This window comes from Taudactylus pleione, unplaced genomic scaffold (assembly GCF_031769625.1).
Source record: "Taudactylus pleione unplaced genomic scaffold, aTauple2 ptg000154l, whole genome shotgun sequence".
Classification (NCBI taxonomy): domain Eukaryota; kingdom Metazoa; phylum Chordata; class Amphibia; order Anura; family Myobatrachidae; genus Taudactylus; species Taudactylus pleione.
The window spans coordinates 11,611,376-11,630,034 of NW_028284556.1; the positions used below are offsets into that span (position 1 = coordinate 11,611,376).

At 41.2% G+C, this 18,659-nt stretch overlaps 1 protein-coding gene across 1 annotated transcript in view; it reads left to right on the forward strand.

Annotated features, from left to right (window-relative positions):
- The window catches only part of ADGRG6 (adhesion G protein-coupled receptor G6), a 193,380-nt gene that overhangs the window by 50,240 nt on the left and 124,481 nt on the right, over window positions 1-18,659 (forward strand). The window contains exon 3 of the mRNA XM_088474375.1: window positions 18,210-18,551. Coding sequence (XP_088330501.1) covers window positions 18,210-18,551 — 342 coding nt within the window. The remainder of the gene's footprint in view (window positions 1-18,209; window positions 18,552-18,659) is intronic.

Genomic DNA, 18,659 nt, shown 5'->3' on the forward strand with positions numbered 1-18,659 from the left:
TTTTGGAAACTGCTATGACAGTAAAGCTGAAAGATGTACTGCAAGTAATATGATGACAACACCATATTTCTTCCTTGGTCAGCTAGATCTGTGACTCTCTGGAACACAGAGATGGTGAGAGCTGGAAGAATGATCATTTGGTGTGGGCACATTACTAATCCATGCTTTTCAATAGGGCTCTCTTTGTCCCCTGCGTTCAGAAGCAATGACCACTGGATTAATTTGCAAAAGGGTACAATGTATCCATTCATTACTCTGCTATATTCTTCTAGAAACCCAAAGACCTATGGGATCATCTAATGACGATGATGTGATGGGAACAACACTAAAATCAAATTTGATTCGGCAGCGATTGTTCGTTTGGCTGAAATACAGTTACATACTGTTAAAACATGTATATCCAGTAACTTTTGGGTGTTTTCCTGCCGAAAAAGCTTAGTTTGAAAAGTAATACAGAATAAACCTTGTTTTATCTTATATCAGAGGAAGGTAACCTTTGGCTCTCTACTGTAGCTATTGTTTCTGCATGCCATGCCAGCCAACAAACCTTCCAATGCTAGTCATTTGTATGCCCAATAACACACTAATAGGGAACAGGTGGCGCTGGGAACACATGCAGCCCTCCAAGCATTCACTTGCAGCCCCCAGTTCCCTCCTTCTTGTTTATCATATTTGTTTGTTAGTGCTTATAATGCTTGTTTAATATGCTTACTGATATGTTATTACAATGCGGTCCCCATAGTATCTCAGACTGAGATAATGACAAAGAATCTGGCATTGTGCCTGAGGGGATACGTTCAATATAATAACACAGGGGATGACGGTGCTTAGAATACCGGTGCCGGAATCCTGACACCTGTAAGAATATATATATATATATATATATATATATATATAAAACACATACACTTGCACTTGTCACATTGCATAGAATTGTTCAGGCACTGTGTACCTTTCCAGGCTTACTGAGTGACTTGTCCAAAAAGACATTGGGCCTGATTCAGCTATATGAAGGGTGCTTCTAAAAGAGTGACCCTACAACCTCCATAATACCAAGGTATCCTCCTAGTCATCTTTATTTAATTTATAGAGATACAAGAAGGGCTGGACACGTTTCAGGATACAGCTGTACCATATCCCAATAGGCGAGCACAGTGATAATAACAAAACTAAAATAAAGGATACATAGCTTAAATCATAAGTTTTGTCACTTTATTCCTCTGATATTTCCCTGTCCTCCAACCCTACTTAGTAGGCGACCACTTTAGATTAGTCTTTACAAAGAATATCTCTAAACCTACTTGTAGCATTCAGATCACTCTCTTTAAACATGTGTTCTTCAATGAACCAAATAAATGAAGTTTAGATATTTGTCAGATTTTTCTGTAAAGATGGAATATTTGATATAAGATGTAATTGCAGCATTTCCACCACCTTTTGGCTTTTAAATCTTTTATTTATGTATGATGTTAGTTTTTATTTGGCAATTACAGTTAGTTGTGCAACAGAATAGCATGATTATTGCATCGTAAAAGCTGACAAAGCTGCTAAGAGCCTTTTCTTATTACATATTACAATCCTCTGCTACCTGCATTCCTTTAGTATGAAAGAAAGAAAAGTAAATAGGCGCTGTCTAGTATCCAATAAATTATTACCAAAAAATTACCATATTAGAATAAATCTTACATAGCACATATCACATATAATTTACAACATATACAATATACCAATTGGTCAATAAAAGCATCTGCTCTAATAGGTGCAGCGCCAGATTTTTGTTGTTGTTCTTTAGTATGAAAGCCAATTTAGCGGATGCTAGTATGGCTACACCCTAACATAAAGACAGTCAACACTAACACTAAAGGGAGATAGTCAGGGGCTTTGAGAGCCGTGTCGGGCCCGGGGGCGTGGCCTAATTGCAGGAGGTGTGGTCACGCCCCCCTAGGATACAATTTTTTTTTCTTAAATAATTTTTGCAGCGCCTTGTAGCTGTGAGCCCCTCAGCCCGGCACAAAGCCAGGGGGGCTGCAATCAGTGTGATCACTCCCCCCACAGGCATAGGAGTCTGCTCCTACTGCTGCTCAGCATGTCCTGAGCTGCTGTGAGGTAAAAGGGAGGGGGGGGGCGGCACCTGACCTGGGCCTCTCCAGCAAGCCCTAGCCTGGGTAATTAGTACCCGTTCCCACCCCTCTCGGCACCCCTTTTTATGGTAAGTCCCATGGCTAATTCAAGTACCTATAAAATATTAGTTCTCAAATTGTTTTATATTGTTTTATTAATTGGCAATATCGCATGTATCAGTTCATTATTGAATGCACATTCTAATAAACAATACCCTATTCTAAATAAAATGCCAAGTCACCATCCTCTGAAAGCAAAGTGGGGGCATAATCTGGGCATGCAGATTGAGGTTTCACCACTTATACTTTCAGGATGCCGGCTCCAGGATTCTGACAGGTGTCAGAATTCCGCCGCCGGTATTCTAAGCGCCGGTATCCCACTTGCTGGGATATTGACTGAATCATCTCTGGAGTCCTTGATGGCTGCTATGGCAAACCCAGACCCTCTTCCAAATTTTGTTATGGGGCCCAATTCAGTGGTCCACGCCTGAATTTGTAACGGTAATAATTGCGACTGGAAAAATGATTTAATCCAGAATTTTACTGTACGAGCGGCTTGGCTTTAGCGTGAAATTAGGGCCTGTGAAAATCTCTTTGTATATAATACAGTATTTCCATATTTGTAGTTGACTTTTAAAGCAGTTTTTGGAGACTGGTACATAAATCTGAATTAAAATCAAGTCACAACTTAATTAATTTTATCATTTTTAATTGGAACAAACCTCTCAGAGATAATCAGTGCCAACATAGTCACCTCCAGGGCAATAATGTTTTAACATTTTCCCAGCCAGCAGAAGAGGCTGTTCTCACCCGTGACATTGCTAGGAGCTATTTTTTCACTGGATTAAAAGTGACTAAGTAAGAAAGGCACGAAAATGTTTCTATTACAGTGATTATGGATGTTGTCTATGAAGGTGCTAATGTGCTTCTTTAATTGATAAGTATTAATAAAATGTTACTATACTGAAACACGTGGGATAAACCAGCTTTTACTTCACTAGGCACCCGTGACATGGGTGAGACATTCAGGCCCTACAGCAGGGGTGGGGAACCTTTTTTCTGCCGAGGGCCATTTTGATATATATAACATTATTCGCAGGCCTGGTGCAGGCCATGCCCCCTCCATGTGAGGTTACACAGGGGCGGGGCCACAATCGCCAGTGATTACAGCAATGCCTGGATCATCCTAAGGACACTCTAGGCGGCACTGCTGTATAGATTCTGGCCACAGGGTGCCATTCTAGGCACCCTGCTAGCCAGATGAGGGTAGCAGAAAATAGCTCAGAGGGCCAGACCAAATAAGGCCTGAGGTTCCCCATCCCTGCCCTACAGAATGCATAGGTTTGGTTTAGCCAATAAAATGACTGTCTCCACTATATGCACTCTTATTGCAACAAATGTATTTTTATAATAAGTGCATACAACTGCAAATGTTACTATAATTATTGCTATTGTTTATGTAAAAGATGGCAAAATATTTAATGGAGCATTACTCAAAATAAAAATGTTATAGTGAATATAAACACATTCACCTAAAGGTGCGCTCCAATAAATCTAATTTATTTAAGAATGTATATATAGATAAAAGATACAATTGCATACCAAATAACATTTATATTATGAAACAATAAAAACAGTACTGCACTTTATCTATTAAATTGATCCTTCTAATATGTGGTGTATGTCTCCTAGTTCTTATATTGGAGACCAAAGTTCCATTACACCACACAGGTGTTAATAAATATCAGTCTCCGTTTTACATTTGTGGATATAGAGACACAATATTTCTCATGTGAGGCACAATGTTCCTGTAAAGATTTGTTTACCCAGCCTTGGGTTCCAATGTATTCCCTGGAGATATGCTGGTCCGGAACAACAGTTTGTTAATCACTCCCGTATAAGGCAATCCGTTTGACGTAGCCTCAGCAGGCTTATAAATAAGTAAAGGCAGCAATTACTTTGTGCTTATCCTTAGTAAGCGTCAGGAGCCCAGCAGGGGGAGGATATAATGCCACTCTCACCGTGAGTAATCGCCGTTAAGCATCCAGCCATCAGCGTAAAAGTCTCATCATAGTAGGAGACTCTGCATGAGACAGGATGCACCTTCTTAGTGTCAGAAAATATTTGTTTAAGTGTAACTCTGTTCCTTGTGTGTTTTATTTACTCTAATTTAATGATAGTAAACTAAAAATGTGAATGAAATAGCTTCGACTACATATTTCAGACTACAGTAAAATATTGAAAAATACAATATTTCTATTTAATGAATAAATATTTGCAGACTTTAAAATAGAGAAAGAACAATGACGAAGACTGTTAGAGAAATTTATGTGATTACTTAAAATCAAATACATTGATGACATTGTTTTATTAAACCTGCATTACCACCTACAGTACCTTACATCTCAGGGGATGCTCAGTGGTCCTACACACAGCAAAATGTATGAAAACCAGGGTATTGTGTGTGTTTATGTGTGTGCGTGTGTGTGTGTTTTGTGTGATTGAGAAAACCGTCTGATGCAATCATTTCGGTGGGGTGTAAAGATCCCTATAAATATCTAGAGTAGTAAGAAAAGCACTGTTTCATGGAGTAGGCAGTTGGGACAAAAAGATCCTCTTCTGGCCAATTTCAAGGGGGGAATTGCACTAGTTAAATGTTTTTGAGATTGTTCTTAATGATTTTGTAAAATAGAAAATAGAATACTAGTTGCATTTTTTCCATAGTGCTCCATGATGTCAGGGATTAGAGAGGGATGCATCAAGGGTTGTGCAAGGCACTCACCAAAGCCAAGAGTCATCTAATTACAATACATAGATCAAAATGTACAGTAGTGAAATTAGAAAAGGCAGTTTCAAAAAGAAGAGCTATAATCTCTGTATGCTTTATATAGGATGCAAGAAGTCTGTTTTAATGTCTCTTCTCATATTGGATTTTGCTGGTTGAGCTACTCTGTCTATGTATTAGTACGTTTCTGAGTTGGACAAACTTTCTGTTTCTAAATTCCAGCTACATGGGCGTAACTACCATAGGAGCAAGGGGTGCAGCTGCTCTGGGGCCCAGAGTTGAGGGGGGGCCCATCTTCCTTGTCAAAGTTATATGTGTTATATACATTTTTCACCACTGAGAGGTACATAGGGACCCTTACAAACTTTTGCTATGGGGCCTTCAAATACCTAGTTACGCCCCTGTTAGTAGTCATATTTTTATTTTGGCAATTAATTAGACTATATAAGTATAAATAAAGTTGTACTTGGTACAGGCATGACATTTGCACTATTCATGTCAGATTTTACCCTTTCTAGCAAATTGTTTTGGGGAGTAAAATTTTTATTATTATGCTTTTCTATAGATATATTCAGATCCACTAATTTTCCAGAATTCTCAATACTTTAAGTCTCATAGGGGTCTGTTAATTTAAAATGATGGTTGCATGTAATTTAAGGATCTGACATGATGCAAGTTGCTTTAGCACATTCAAAACTACCGGAGCAATTCAATATTGCTCCAGTACAGTGACAGCTGCTTTGAAAAGCAGGCCGTCCCTATGAGCCCCTAACACTGTTGATTCTGCCACTAATTAGTAGCTTGTAGTCAAATCAGGCAGTGTTACTATGCTGATATGAACTGAGTTCATGCATTCTCACAGAGTGGGCGGCCATGGCCTCATGGCAACATGGACCTCCTTCTAATAGTAAGGAACAGGGCTCCAGAAACTTACGCCATCTGCAGATGGTATTCCACAATCAAACTCAGAAACCATTCAGTTTTGGAGTTTAATGAGTGAAGGTTGCCATACTAATGTACAGGAACAATGGGCCATATTGGGACTGCAAGCTAAGCAGGAGATACAGGGGTCTATTCATCACTAGGGGCAGCGTCGTAGCTAGACGGCAGTGCGCCCTGTGCAGCACTGCCGTCCCTCTCCGCCCCCTCCTCCCCCCCTGAGCTCTTACCCTAACTTCCGAGGGGAGGAGGGAGGGCGGGATCTTGCGCCGACTTTCAGTGACCCCTGTCCGGCGCGCACCACTGCCGGAGGTCTCTATCTGCAGACCTCCAGCACAAAGAAGTATGTGGCCGGTGCCGCTGGAGGATGGCGCCCGGTGCACATGACCCCTCAGCCCCCCCCTAGTTACGGCCCTGCTAGGGGCCACATGGATGAAGTATCCACCTCTCTGTTGGGGATACTTATCACTGGAGCAAGTCAGCATTGCTCCAGTGGAGGAACAGCTGCTCCGAAAAGCAGCTGTCCCTATGATCAGTAACACTGCAACTTCTGAAGCAGCGTTACTTACCTGTCCCCATCGCCGGCTTGTGCTCATGTGTGACCTGAGGTCATGCATGTGCAAAGCCGCTGGGGAGGCAGTGAGGAGGTGACAAAGGGATCCGCACAGATCCATCTTTGCATCCCCCCAATTGCTTCCAATAGGAAGCCACGGGGCTCTGAGAACAAGCACCATCTGAAGATGGTGATTGGGCTTGCAGGCAAACAACAAAATCTTTACGTTTTTGGAGTTTGCTGAATATCAGGTGGTTCTATGGGACCACTGATGATGAATGGCCAGTTATCTTAAATAGGGGGAAGCTAGAGTTTCCACATTTGCAACGGGCCATTAAGGGATTATGAATGGACCCCACAGTATCCATTATATATCATGTCTTACCTTTATAATAAATAGCCAGGTTATTTTATTCCTTCAAAGGGAGGTGAAAAATAATATTTTCACCTACTTTAAGGTACGATGAATAGACCCCTTATTGTGATCTGTTTGACACTTTTCTTCTAAAAAGGAAGAGAAAATTGTATTTCAACTTGCAGGATTACTTCATTTATGAAGTTCCTCTGAATATAATTATTAACCCTGCGTCAGGCGCAGCTGGCCTGATAGGCACCACAAAGCTGTTCTTGCTCACCTCTCCGCCACAAGGGCTGCCCCTCCTAGTACCTTCCTATCTCTAGGTGGTGTTTGAAACCCCCCTAGTCAGCTTTCCCACCACCTGCGTGGAGTGCAGTAGTGACCTTCCTGGCCTCTCAGGCTCATTGTGCCCAAACTCATCCGACTTTTGACGGTACGTATTTCTTTTTATTTTCTCACAGTTTTGTATATTTTGCTCATTTTATGAATGAAAATTACAAAGGTTGTTGGTATTTTGCAGAAATATGTAGGTTTGTCCAGGGTGGCCTCTTAGGCACACTGCGCCTCTTAAAATTTAGTATTTTTTGTTTTACTTGCTTTAAGGTTAATAAATGTGGTTTTGTGAATCAGATTTCCATATATTCTCTTTTTGTACATCCTAATGAAGGTCACTGATCACTTTAAGGGCTCTATTTACTACAATCCGCATATTGAATGCAGATTGTAGTGTGATATTAACGACTGAATTCGCAATGCGAATTCAGGCAATATCACAGGGATTTACTACAAATCCCTTACAGGGACAGAGCTTGCGATAAAGCTCTGTCCCTGCGAATCCCCTTCGGAGCCTTATCACGGTATTTTTGCAAAAAAATACCATGACTAAGTGCCCGCGCATGCGCCGACCTGATACCGCTGCTACCCCCCCGGCGCTAAGCCCCGTCCCATGATCGCGGGGCTTTCCCTGGTATTTTTTCACATTTTATTTTTAGTAACTTTGGTCAGATCACATTTCCCATTACAATTATGGGAAATGCGATCTGATTACTAAAAATAAGTGATACTTAGGAGTTGGAGTAGAATTTTATGAATTCTACTCCAATTGCCCTGTAGTAACTATAGGTGATACTAAAATAATGTGAAAAGGGTGTGAAAACACCCTTTTTCACTTTATTTTAGTAAAAATAATGTTAATAAATAGAGCCCTAAGAGTGTTAGAATTGAGCTAATTAGGTGCTAATGACGATTTTATAACAGGCGACTGTCAGGCGACTGTCAGGCGCCCTGCGCCCGAACCTGGGAGTCCCAGAGGTGTGTCTGACACAGGGTTAATGAATAACAGAAGATAGGGAAAACTGTGGGCTTTTCTGTTTTTATATAAATAGGGTGCCAAAGAAACCTGACACTTGAGTACAGGGACACTACCAAAGTGAGTAACTTTATAGCAACAGTGATGTATAATCCTAGTTAGCTTCAATAATATCACCTGAAGTATGTTCTGTTCCATAAAAACAATATTGTGACATGCTGATTCAGACGTGTATGCTGGGCATTCTGGGTAATTATGCTAGGCATTCTGGGTAACAGCATGATGAGAATCAGAACTGTGGGCCTGATTCAGAGCCGCTCGTAAGCGGCCGCTCGTTCGTTCCGAGCGATGTTTGCCCAACTGCGCATGCGTACGGATCGTAATACGCATGCGCGAACCAGTCAGTGCGGCCGAAAATCGTTTGTTCGCTAAATAGCGAATGCCTGCTAATATGAGTGACAGGAGGAGGCGTATGTGGGTGGTAACAGGGGAAGGTGCTTGAAAACGGGGAGTGGAGATCAGAACGCAGGCGTGCTTAAAGGTCAAAACGGGCATTTTATGGGTGTGCATAATTAATACAGCAGCGTCACTGACCACGTCACTGGGTTATTTTATAGTCAGAACTGCTCGCAAATTTGTGGTAGGAAAAACCAACCACAAGAATAGCGAGCAGTTCATACGCCGTCCGATGTACTCGATTAATCTAATAAATAGCGGACATGAAGTATGATGCGAGCGGCCAGGGGGCGTTTTTATCAAAAAAACGACCGCTTGTTTTGTTCGCTCGTTCAGACATAGAGGCGGCAACAGACCGCAAAGAGCGAACGGTTCATTTGAATAGCCACCCCCTTTTTCTGAACGAGCGAGCGCTAATAGCGACCGGCTCTGAATCAGGCCCAGTGTCTGTAACATGGTAATCACATGCAGGCATCTTCTTTCTACAAGGTCTACCACAGGATTTGCATCCTTTAAATGTATTTGTGTTCAAGTGCACAAAGGGATTTTTGAGGGCTTTTTCATAATCATATGCATATTATAATGCTACATTACATTGAACATATGTAAATGTACTACTTATTTATGAGCTTGAATATTCACCTTTTTAGCTGTATGTTATGTTTAAAAATTACTGTGCATTACTGACTATGTTTTTATGAAACACGTGGTTGTGTTAAATATTATATATTTTCCACTGTTCACCTGAATTCGCAAGCATGGACTGGTTATAGAGTAGGGAATAATTATTTAAATGTCATTGGGGTCTATTTAAATAACAAAGTGAAAAGCAGCACAAAAAAATTGCAGCTTTTCGTTTTGTAACTTTTGCCATATTTATATCTCTTTAAGTGCTGGGATGGCCCCCTGAACTTGTCTGCCGTAAAGGGCTGTCCGGCGAGGAGATTTCAAACATCTTTCACATTTAAGAGAGATGTTTGCATGCCCTGCGCATGCACCTTTCAGTGTTGGTAACTGATCATGATGCCAGCCGGGGGGAGCAGAGGAGAGGAAGCCTGCCAGGGCAGAGGAGGACAGAAGGAAGAGAACACACGGCGTTTGTGTAGGCAAGAAGACATATAATGCCATCTAGAGATAAGGTTAGGACATACTTGCCTACTTTTGAAAAAGCATTTCAGGGAGATTGTGGAAGTAGCCCCTATGAGTGCGGCGATAAAGTGCTGCTACTTCTGAGAAGCAGGGGCGCCGAGAGGGGGGGAGCGGGTACAGATTACCTGGGCTTCCTGAGGGGTCCGGCGGGTCAGGATCCGCTCCCCCCATCACAGCAGCCCAGCACACAGCGTGTGCTGAGCTGCAGTGGGAGACTGCTCATGGTTGCTGAGCAGCAGCCACAGCAGTCTCCTATGCCTGTGCGGGGGAGCGATCACAGTGATCGCGCCCCCCTGGCTTTGCGCCGGGCTGAGGGGGCTCAGAGCGCCCCCCCTCCCCAGTGCACAGCGCCGCTTAGCGGCGCTGCAAATCTTTTTTTTCCTCAGCAAGGGGGCGTGGCCACGCCTCCTGCGATTAGGCCATGCCCCCTATTACAGGGGCCCGCCACGGCTCTTGGCGGGCCTGCTGAGAGGTGTGCCATAAAATTAATTTACAACCCCAAAGCAGTAAGATCTACGAACACACTGATACTTTTCAGAAAATACATATAGCCATAGTGATCATTGTGCCTTATAAACAATGCAGGGAAATGATAGTAATGATTCCATTTGAATTTATATATCTCTAGGGTTTTTTTTTATGTAAAAGCTACATAATGGGGTAAGGTGCAATCAGGGAGATTGCTGGACTCTTCAGGGAGTCAGGTAGATTGCTACTATTTCAGGGAGTCTCCCTGACTTGGCAAGTATGTTAGGGTTCTCTCATCTATATATATACAATTTCTGCACATCCCCCATTATGTCCAGTGAGTTCTCAGCACTTTTCAAGTAGCTCCGAAAAAACCCTGTATGACTGCATTCCCCATATGTGCCAAGCTGAAATGCGATACATTCCAGAGCCTGGATCCGGTGGGCAACACCATCTGCAGAATTCATTGCCCAATTGAAACCCATGGTCTTCTTACCACAGTCTGCTGTGAGAGGGATCCAATTGAATCCTTCCCAGCATCCCCTGCGGCATGTGCATCATACGACGCATGCACAGAGGGAGTTCTGGTCATAAACCCAGACGTCCCCTCTTCACAAAGGACAGCTCTTTTTGGAAGAGCTGTCCTTTGTGATTCGAATTGCATTTCTAGGTACATACCAGCGTTATTAACACCGGTATGTACCCGAAAAGTGGCAAGATGTACCGCATCCATAATGCGAAGCTTAGTACATCCCTCTCCAGAGAATACAAAAGTACAGTATGGCTTTCTCCAGCTAACATGCTGGAGGAAAGTCATATTTTTGTTTATTAAATAGACCCTATTATTTTAAGTGGTGTACAATCCAAAATATTCAAATGTACTAAATATGTTGAGTTGCAAAATCATATTTGCAATTCTTTTTATGGATTCCCTTCCATTTTGGTAGATATTACTATGTATGTTACTGTTGCTTTTACTCTCTGTAAATACAGAAACTGTGACACCTGCAAGCCGTGAGAACTTCTTCATTTCAATAAAAAATGTATTGGAACTGTACGTAACATTTTGTTTATCGGCTCATCAACACTCCGAGAAAAGTGAACCCTCATATTGCTGTGAAACTATATTCACACAATAGATAGAATCATTTTGCTGATAACAAAGCATTTCCTTAATTGTTTTATTTTGATTTGATCTGTTTAACCAATAAGGAATAAGCTGCCTGAGGGCCCACCCCCTTCTCCAGGGATAAGCTTCTAGACTGTGCATTCAGATTATACATTGTTTCTCTATTTGAGGGTCAGTTACATGGTCTCTAATGGCTGACTAAGCCTCTGTGGCTACAATAGAGGCTTGCTGATTGCTAAAGAATTGTCATGCCTAGCTATACACCTGAACTTATCTGTCGTAAAGATCGTCATGGCAATATAGTGTCTCTGCATACATGGTCAGATATTCATAACAAATGGTCCCTAAATTGTGGTCAGGACATTTATATGTTGCTAGAACCTTACAGGATATGGGGAGCTTGCAATAACTCCTGCAATAAAGGACAAAACTCAAGTCAGATGGTATGATAAAGTAGCAGGGAAATCAGTTTCACATCAGGTGAAGTAATGTCAAAGTATAGAGAGCCATTATGGGGTAGTCTAAGGAATTATATTTAATGCACATTATGGGATCCTTTTATCACATTATTATTATTACACTGATACTAACAAATATGCTGCTGGTATTTAACACGACTCACCTGTTTGGCGAGGTCTAGCGGTGTCTACCTCCTCCTGAGTTTTTGTCAGTCTACCACTAATGCCCACAGAATGACTAATGTGTATGTGCAATGTCCCTTCTGTGTATGATCACTGCTCTTCAATCCGGCAGGGACTCAGCAAAGCCTTCGCTGAAGCCAGAAGACTTTTGCTGCGTCCCCATTGCTGACTAAGCATACCGCTGTTTGCTAAATACTCCGCGGAGCTCATAACCTCTTTAGCGAGTGCTACAGGAGTTATGGCTTGTTCTTAAATACATCCCTATATGTTAATTGCACCCGACACTGTATACACAGTTTGTACTGTTCACTAACCAATTCTCAATGAAAGAATGCATAGAAGACAGGGGTTTATATACATACTTGGATGAAAGGTACACCTCACTTCTTGTTAAGCATAATGATAAGGCATAAATAGAAGATCTACATTATTTTTAGTACATCACTGAAGACTGTTTCACATCAAATGCAGTCATATATTAATCACCATAACAGTTGTTTGTTTTCACATGAGATAACATAAGTCACACCACTACAGATTTAAATACGCATAACCACAAAGGTAACATTTTTAAATGAACTTTCGGTAGCAACTTCAGACAAATGATCAGAAAGTCATACACAGTACAACATATGCACAATATTGGCTCATTGTTTTGCAGAAATGTCGTGCAGCAGGGCAGATTGAATCATTTGACCCTACTGGTTTTAGAACGATAATCGGCCTTCCGTGCTGCGTACACACTCTGAGATTATCGGACCGAGCAGAGAAATATCGGCTGATTAGCCCATTATTGCATAGTGTATACCTAGCTTTAGCAAGGAAGGGAATGTTTTCATACATACTAATACAATATAATAATATATATAATACAATATAATATAATACTAATATACTACATATAAATGACTTAAAAAAGCCATTCTTACACTAATGCTTTGTGAATATCACAAGTGAATCAAACTCAGCATAAAGGAGACATGGAACCCTTTCCTCACCACGTCTTGCATGACCAGATCTGGGTCAGAATGTAAGCCTCTAGAGCTGCTACACATATCAAAATGTCATTACTAATAATATTGTTTAATGGACTTTACACATACCAGAAGAAAACTTTTGTTTGCAGTTTATCCAAAGAAATATACCCTGAAGACTACAATAAAATTTTTATTAAAAGCAGTTTTCTCAATTTTGGCCAACAGTACTTTCCACGGCAGATTTCTTTTTTTTTTTTCTAGAACCTTCATATTCTTTGGTTACTAATGTACTAATGTAATTTAATTTAAGGGAAAACTGCCAATCCACACAAGGACAAAGCATAGTTCTGGAGAGGGCCCCACTGTATTATTGACTTTTTCTTTATTACTTCTGACTTACATTGTTTTAATACTATTTTCTTTTTATAAACCATATGAACATGCTGTTATGTTTGTGAATACTTTTGATCCCATTTGAAAGAGAATAACATATTGTCACTTAATAGGAAAAATCTGTGTAAATACATATACTGTAACTGTTATTAGTTAGTGTAGAGTTTTTAATCAATTGAAAAGCACTGTATTAAAAACTAATACAGAACAAAATACTAGTTTAACACAATTGAAATGAACATTGTAAACTTGATAAATGCTATGTTATTACTTCTTTGGTAAGATCCAACTTAATCTTGGAAAATTAATTACATGTACTCTATATGAGTGAGTGTGATAATTAACTATAATCATCCCAGCTACTGTATGCTTTTATCAGGCATTTCCGCTGCGGCCCACCTGCACTGCAGGCCCCATAGAATTCTATGGGGCTGCAATGTGCTGGTATGCACCAAGTTCTGGAAAGCCAAACTTTCCGGAGCTTGTGCTCAATAGGCAACGCCATCTACAGATCCCAGATCTCCCAGGTCATAAACCTGGAATGCTGTTGTGAGGACTCTTAGGTCATAAACCTGGAGGTCCTCCCAACGCAAAAGACAGCTCTTAATAATATTAGCCACTGTGCATGAGATAAGTGGCGGGATGTATCGCATGCAATATGCGATGCATCCCACCTTGTATCACCAAAACCTAGGCAAAACAGCCTCTATTTGTGCAAAATTTAGCTGCAATCTTATATGTACTGTAGTGATACATTAATAAAATCATATGTATTATATATCCAAGAATATAAAAATAATAATTGTGGCTTGTTTATGTTCCATGCTATTAGAAAAATAGTAAAACAAATCATTAGTATATTTTACACTCCTGAACATAGGGGTTTATTTATCAAATAATATTTGTGGGATATTTGCAAATATTAAAGAGCCCCTGAATGTATGAAGGGGGACCGCAACAGATATCATCATATCTGTCCTAGTCCCTCCATTTCTGACAGCAGCCCCAGCCCTCATAGGCTTTTCATAGTCCCTAAGTCGCGCCATGCATTTCATGCCAACAGGGCCAGTGTAAGGTTTCTTCACACCCTAGGCAAGGCTTCTGCATACAGCCTCGCCCCCAATACCCACTTACCAAACCTTCGGGTGAAAGTGTGGAGGTGGCATCTCAGGTATAAAAAACTCCACAATGTGCGACATTTGAGGGGACCCACAGGCAGACTATATTGTAGGCAGAGAGGGAGAGCAAGAGAGAGAGATGAAGGTTTCAGGCAGCCTAACCCCCAGGCAGGCTGTATTGTAGGGGGGATACAGGCAGCCACACATACTGTATAGATATATGTGTGGCTGAGAGTATATATAAAGATGGGGGTATATATATATATATATATATGGAGCTGGGGGTCTCAGGCAGCACTCACCCTGAAGAAAGAGGCAGGCTAGTCTAGTCAGGGTGTTGATCATGATCTGAGCTCTAGTTTTTCAGCTTCTGCTACCTCTGGCTCTGCTCGTCCAGAACCATCACCCGGACACCTGGCCATCTCTCAGTTGGCAGCGGGTCCCCTCCCCTGACACCACAAAGTGTAGGGGAGCCACTCCCCCCTGCATCTGGCACAGCAGCATGGAGTTGAGGTGGACTTTGCTGGAGCCACATAGGCTCTGAACGGCAGTCCAGCAGCAGGCAGTGGGCTCAGTCCTTCCTAAGGAGGCAGTGCAGATGGTAGCTGTCAGTGATTAGCCTAGTGTACACTTCCACCCCTGGGGTTCCCACAGCTTCCACTTATATTCCACTGTTGTGTCCCTCAGCACCTGTGGCTATGCCAGGCCTCCCAATAAGTATCCGTTGCACCCCCGTCTCAGGGCCAATGGCCCAGATAGCCTTAGTGGGCTGCCCTTCAAGTCCCAGCTCCCTTAAGCAGCTGCCTAAAGCTGCCTTATGGAAGCTCCGGCCCTGCGTGCCACATGATGCAAAAATGCTAGGATAATAAGCACACATCTGTATGTTCAACACAAATTGCACCTTACTCTTTTCCGGTGCCAAGAATGTAAGTACAATGTCATCCACTGTCCCTGTAGATTGAATCACTCTTCCATCCCTATTGTGATGGTTTTTGTAGAAGAACATGCATTCAGTGACTTCAGTAAATGTCACGTCAACGTGACGTGTTCTCATGCCTACCTTGTGTGAAAATTGCTCATTGCAATAAAACCTGTTGAGCAAGTTTGTCAACAAAATTTTTATGCACTTGTTTGTTAAGAGACACTTTTTAATGATTTATCCAGCAGCCAAATTAGAAACTACATATTCTGTCTAAACAGGCACGTTAAAAGGGACTAGAACATTATATACTCTACAGTAACTGCCCAATTAGTAAAACTGAAGGACATTATTTAAAGGACAAGTAAACTAATTTACTACTATCCAAAACAGAAACCCTGACATACATTTAAATGTCATAAATTTAGAATTAAAATCTTAAATTAATTAAAACACTGGTCTAGCGGGGAACTAATCCTGTTTACTGTAGGTCTTTTCATGTTGAAAAAGGTTTAGGAGAGAGGACTGAGCTTCTAAATTGCCCAAACTGCTTTGCTTTTATTCATTCTTATGGAGAATGTGCGAAAAATGCAAATGTATTCATAGTGAATATTGGAATGGACCATGATAGAAAAAAAAATGACAGTATTAGAGATCCATTGACCCATTCCATCATCTACACTATGTATGGTAGAGACATTCTCCATAAAGAACAATGCTCTCTATTATACATTTTACCCCAGCATTTTGGAAATACTGGAGTGGGAGGCCAAGGTAGGAGGAGGGGGGCATTGTACCTTTAATTGAATCCAAACCTCAATAGGGTTACAACCATTATGTTAAAGCTCCACATTCACCTTATACCCCAGATAGAGACCCCCAAATGCCCTTTTTTGTGGCTTCAGACCTTTTCCCATGCATTGAATTTTGCCATCAGATCCCTCCACCCATATATTACACAAGGCAAGCAACACCAAACTAGCTATCTAAACAGTTGTTAGGGCAGTAATGTGTGGAGGACAAGGGAAGTGAAAACAGATGGCAGTTCCATTCATTGCTCAGCTGCATTCATCAAAAACTTTAGTGCCTGTTTTCTTCTGTAGAGCAGTGACGGTATATCACATTCCCCTGATGTACCTTACTGGCTGGCTCACAGGGAATGCTGGGAAGCATAGATTCAGACTTCCCACAGTCCATCCCGGCAGTGCAGATAGCAATATTTGTGTTTGGCATCGTGATTGGGTGCAGGGAGAGGCCGGCTCTTGAGGCACTCCTGGTCCTGTTGCAATGGCAATGGAGTTTAGAAGTCAGCCTTCTGCATTCTGGCCCTGCTACTTTGGTAGCATGGTTCCCTCTAGGGCTGGCCATTGACCATTTATTGGTTAACAACCATCAATGGCTGATGTTTTTGCCATAAATGGCAGAGATCCAATGATTCACTGCCATCGATGGCACAGAGCCAAGCAATGTCTTATTTTTCCTCCATGTGCCGGGACACGGAGCTTAGCTACGTTCCTGACATGACCTATGAAACCCGCCCCCCATTTTCTGATTGGACCGCTGCCCGGATAGTGTAAAACAGGGATGACCATTAGTGGATGAAACCATCATTGGTTTCATACCATCAATGTCAACCACCAATGGTACCATCGATGGTTAACTTACCAATGGCCATCCCGACACCCTCCTGAACTCAGCGAAGGTGCTCCTATCATATAAATATTATGTCACTGTGAGGCCATCCCCATGAAGCCATGGCTAGTTCCCATCACTTTTCCTATAGCGTCACTGAGCCCCCTATAGAGTGGCACCCTTGTGTGGCCTATCTGCTTCAGTGGCCCTTGAGCTGGCCCTGTCTTCTATTTACTGTATTCAAATATAAATGTGATAAGTGATTATCATAGAGATCAATGAAACATATTATAATTCAATTATTAAGTATTGTTTGGCTGCTGTGAATGCACCAGGGTCAAGACTCATATGTAAATGGTCCAGTGTATTAGACATTCACATGTTAAATAGCTTAATTGCTCTTTGACTACTAAATTCTGTGTGTACTGTAGTTTTAAAGTTGTTTTGCACTGACTCAAGTGATAATACAGTGAAATGTTGATCTTGTAGGTTCTGTATTTCAAAGTTTAAAGCAGTTCATAAACGCCATTTACTAATAATATGTTTTATTTTTCAATGATATGTACGTAAAATGTTAATTTATGCTTTCATACTTGAATATAAGTGCTGTTGTGTCAATTTTGTTATTTTTCTCCAAAATTTGATTAGGTTTTTAATGTGGTTTTCATGTAGCTTTCTATTACTTCTGTTATGTTTGTGTTGACATATCAGCTCAAAAGATTTCACTGTGTATTCTCTAACAACGCGAATGAGAAACATTTCATGAGCTCCTATTTGTTTTCAATGCCTAGTATGTTAACAAGGTTTTGTAGCCATCACGCACGCCCGGTATGCTGAGTACATCCCCTCTTACGTACTAGCAATGTCACTGAATTAAGACTACAAAGAGAGGGCAAGTTGCTTAATGAAATGCCACATGTATGTACTGTATATGTTATGTAGTTAATGAACCTGTTTGAAAAAACATTTCCAGGAATGTCTCCAGGGCTAAAATCATTGTGGCATCAAATTGACTTCTTCACTACCTACCTGTACACTACCAGTTTTACAGAACAGGTAGAGCCCCATAAGAGCAGCTGCAGGTAGTAGCCCCAGAGGCAACTTCAAATATCATTTATAAAGCAAAATCAAAGCCTATGCAGCATATTGTCAGTGGTCTTGTTTACTGGCCTAAAGCAAATAGAGCCTTATATGTGTCAGATTTCCTGATCTATTTCTGTTGATTCTTTTTAACATTAGTTCCTTTTCTTTTATCTCCAACAGTATTATGCTGTGCAAACTGCAAGTTAGTGCTGACTGCTCCTTCTGGATATTTCACCTCTCCATGCTATCCCGATTTGTATCCCAACAGCCAGGATTGCAAGTGGACATTACTCGCTCCAGTTGGATTTATCATTCATGTTACATTTGTGGACTTTGATGTTGAAGAAGCTCAGAACTGCATGTACGATTCACTGTCAATAAACAATGGAGATACCACCTCAAAATTTTGCGGAATCACAGCAAAAGGCCTCTCATTTAATTCAACTGGAAATGAGATGATATTATCTTTTATCAGTGACTTTAGTATCCAGAAAAAAGGTTTTAGTGTAACGTATAGCCATGGTAAGTAGAAATGTAGTTTTTGTATTTAAGTATTTATTTTGTATATGATATTACTTCTAAGTATGAATGTAGGCATACTGTAGTTCCAGATTAAATGATAATGATGAC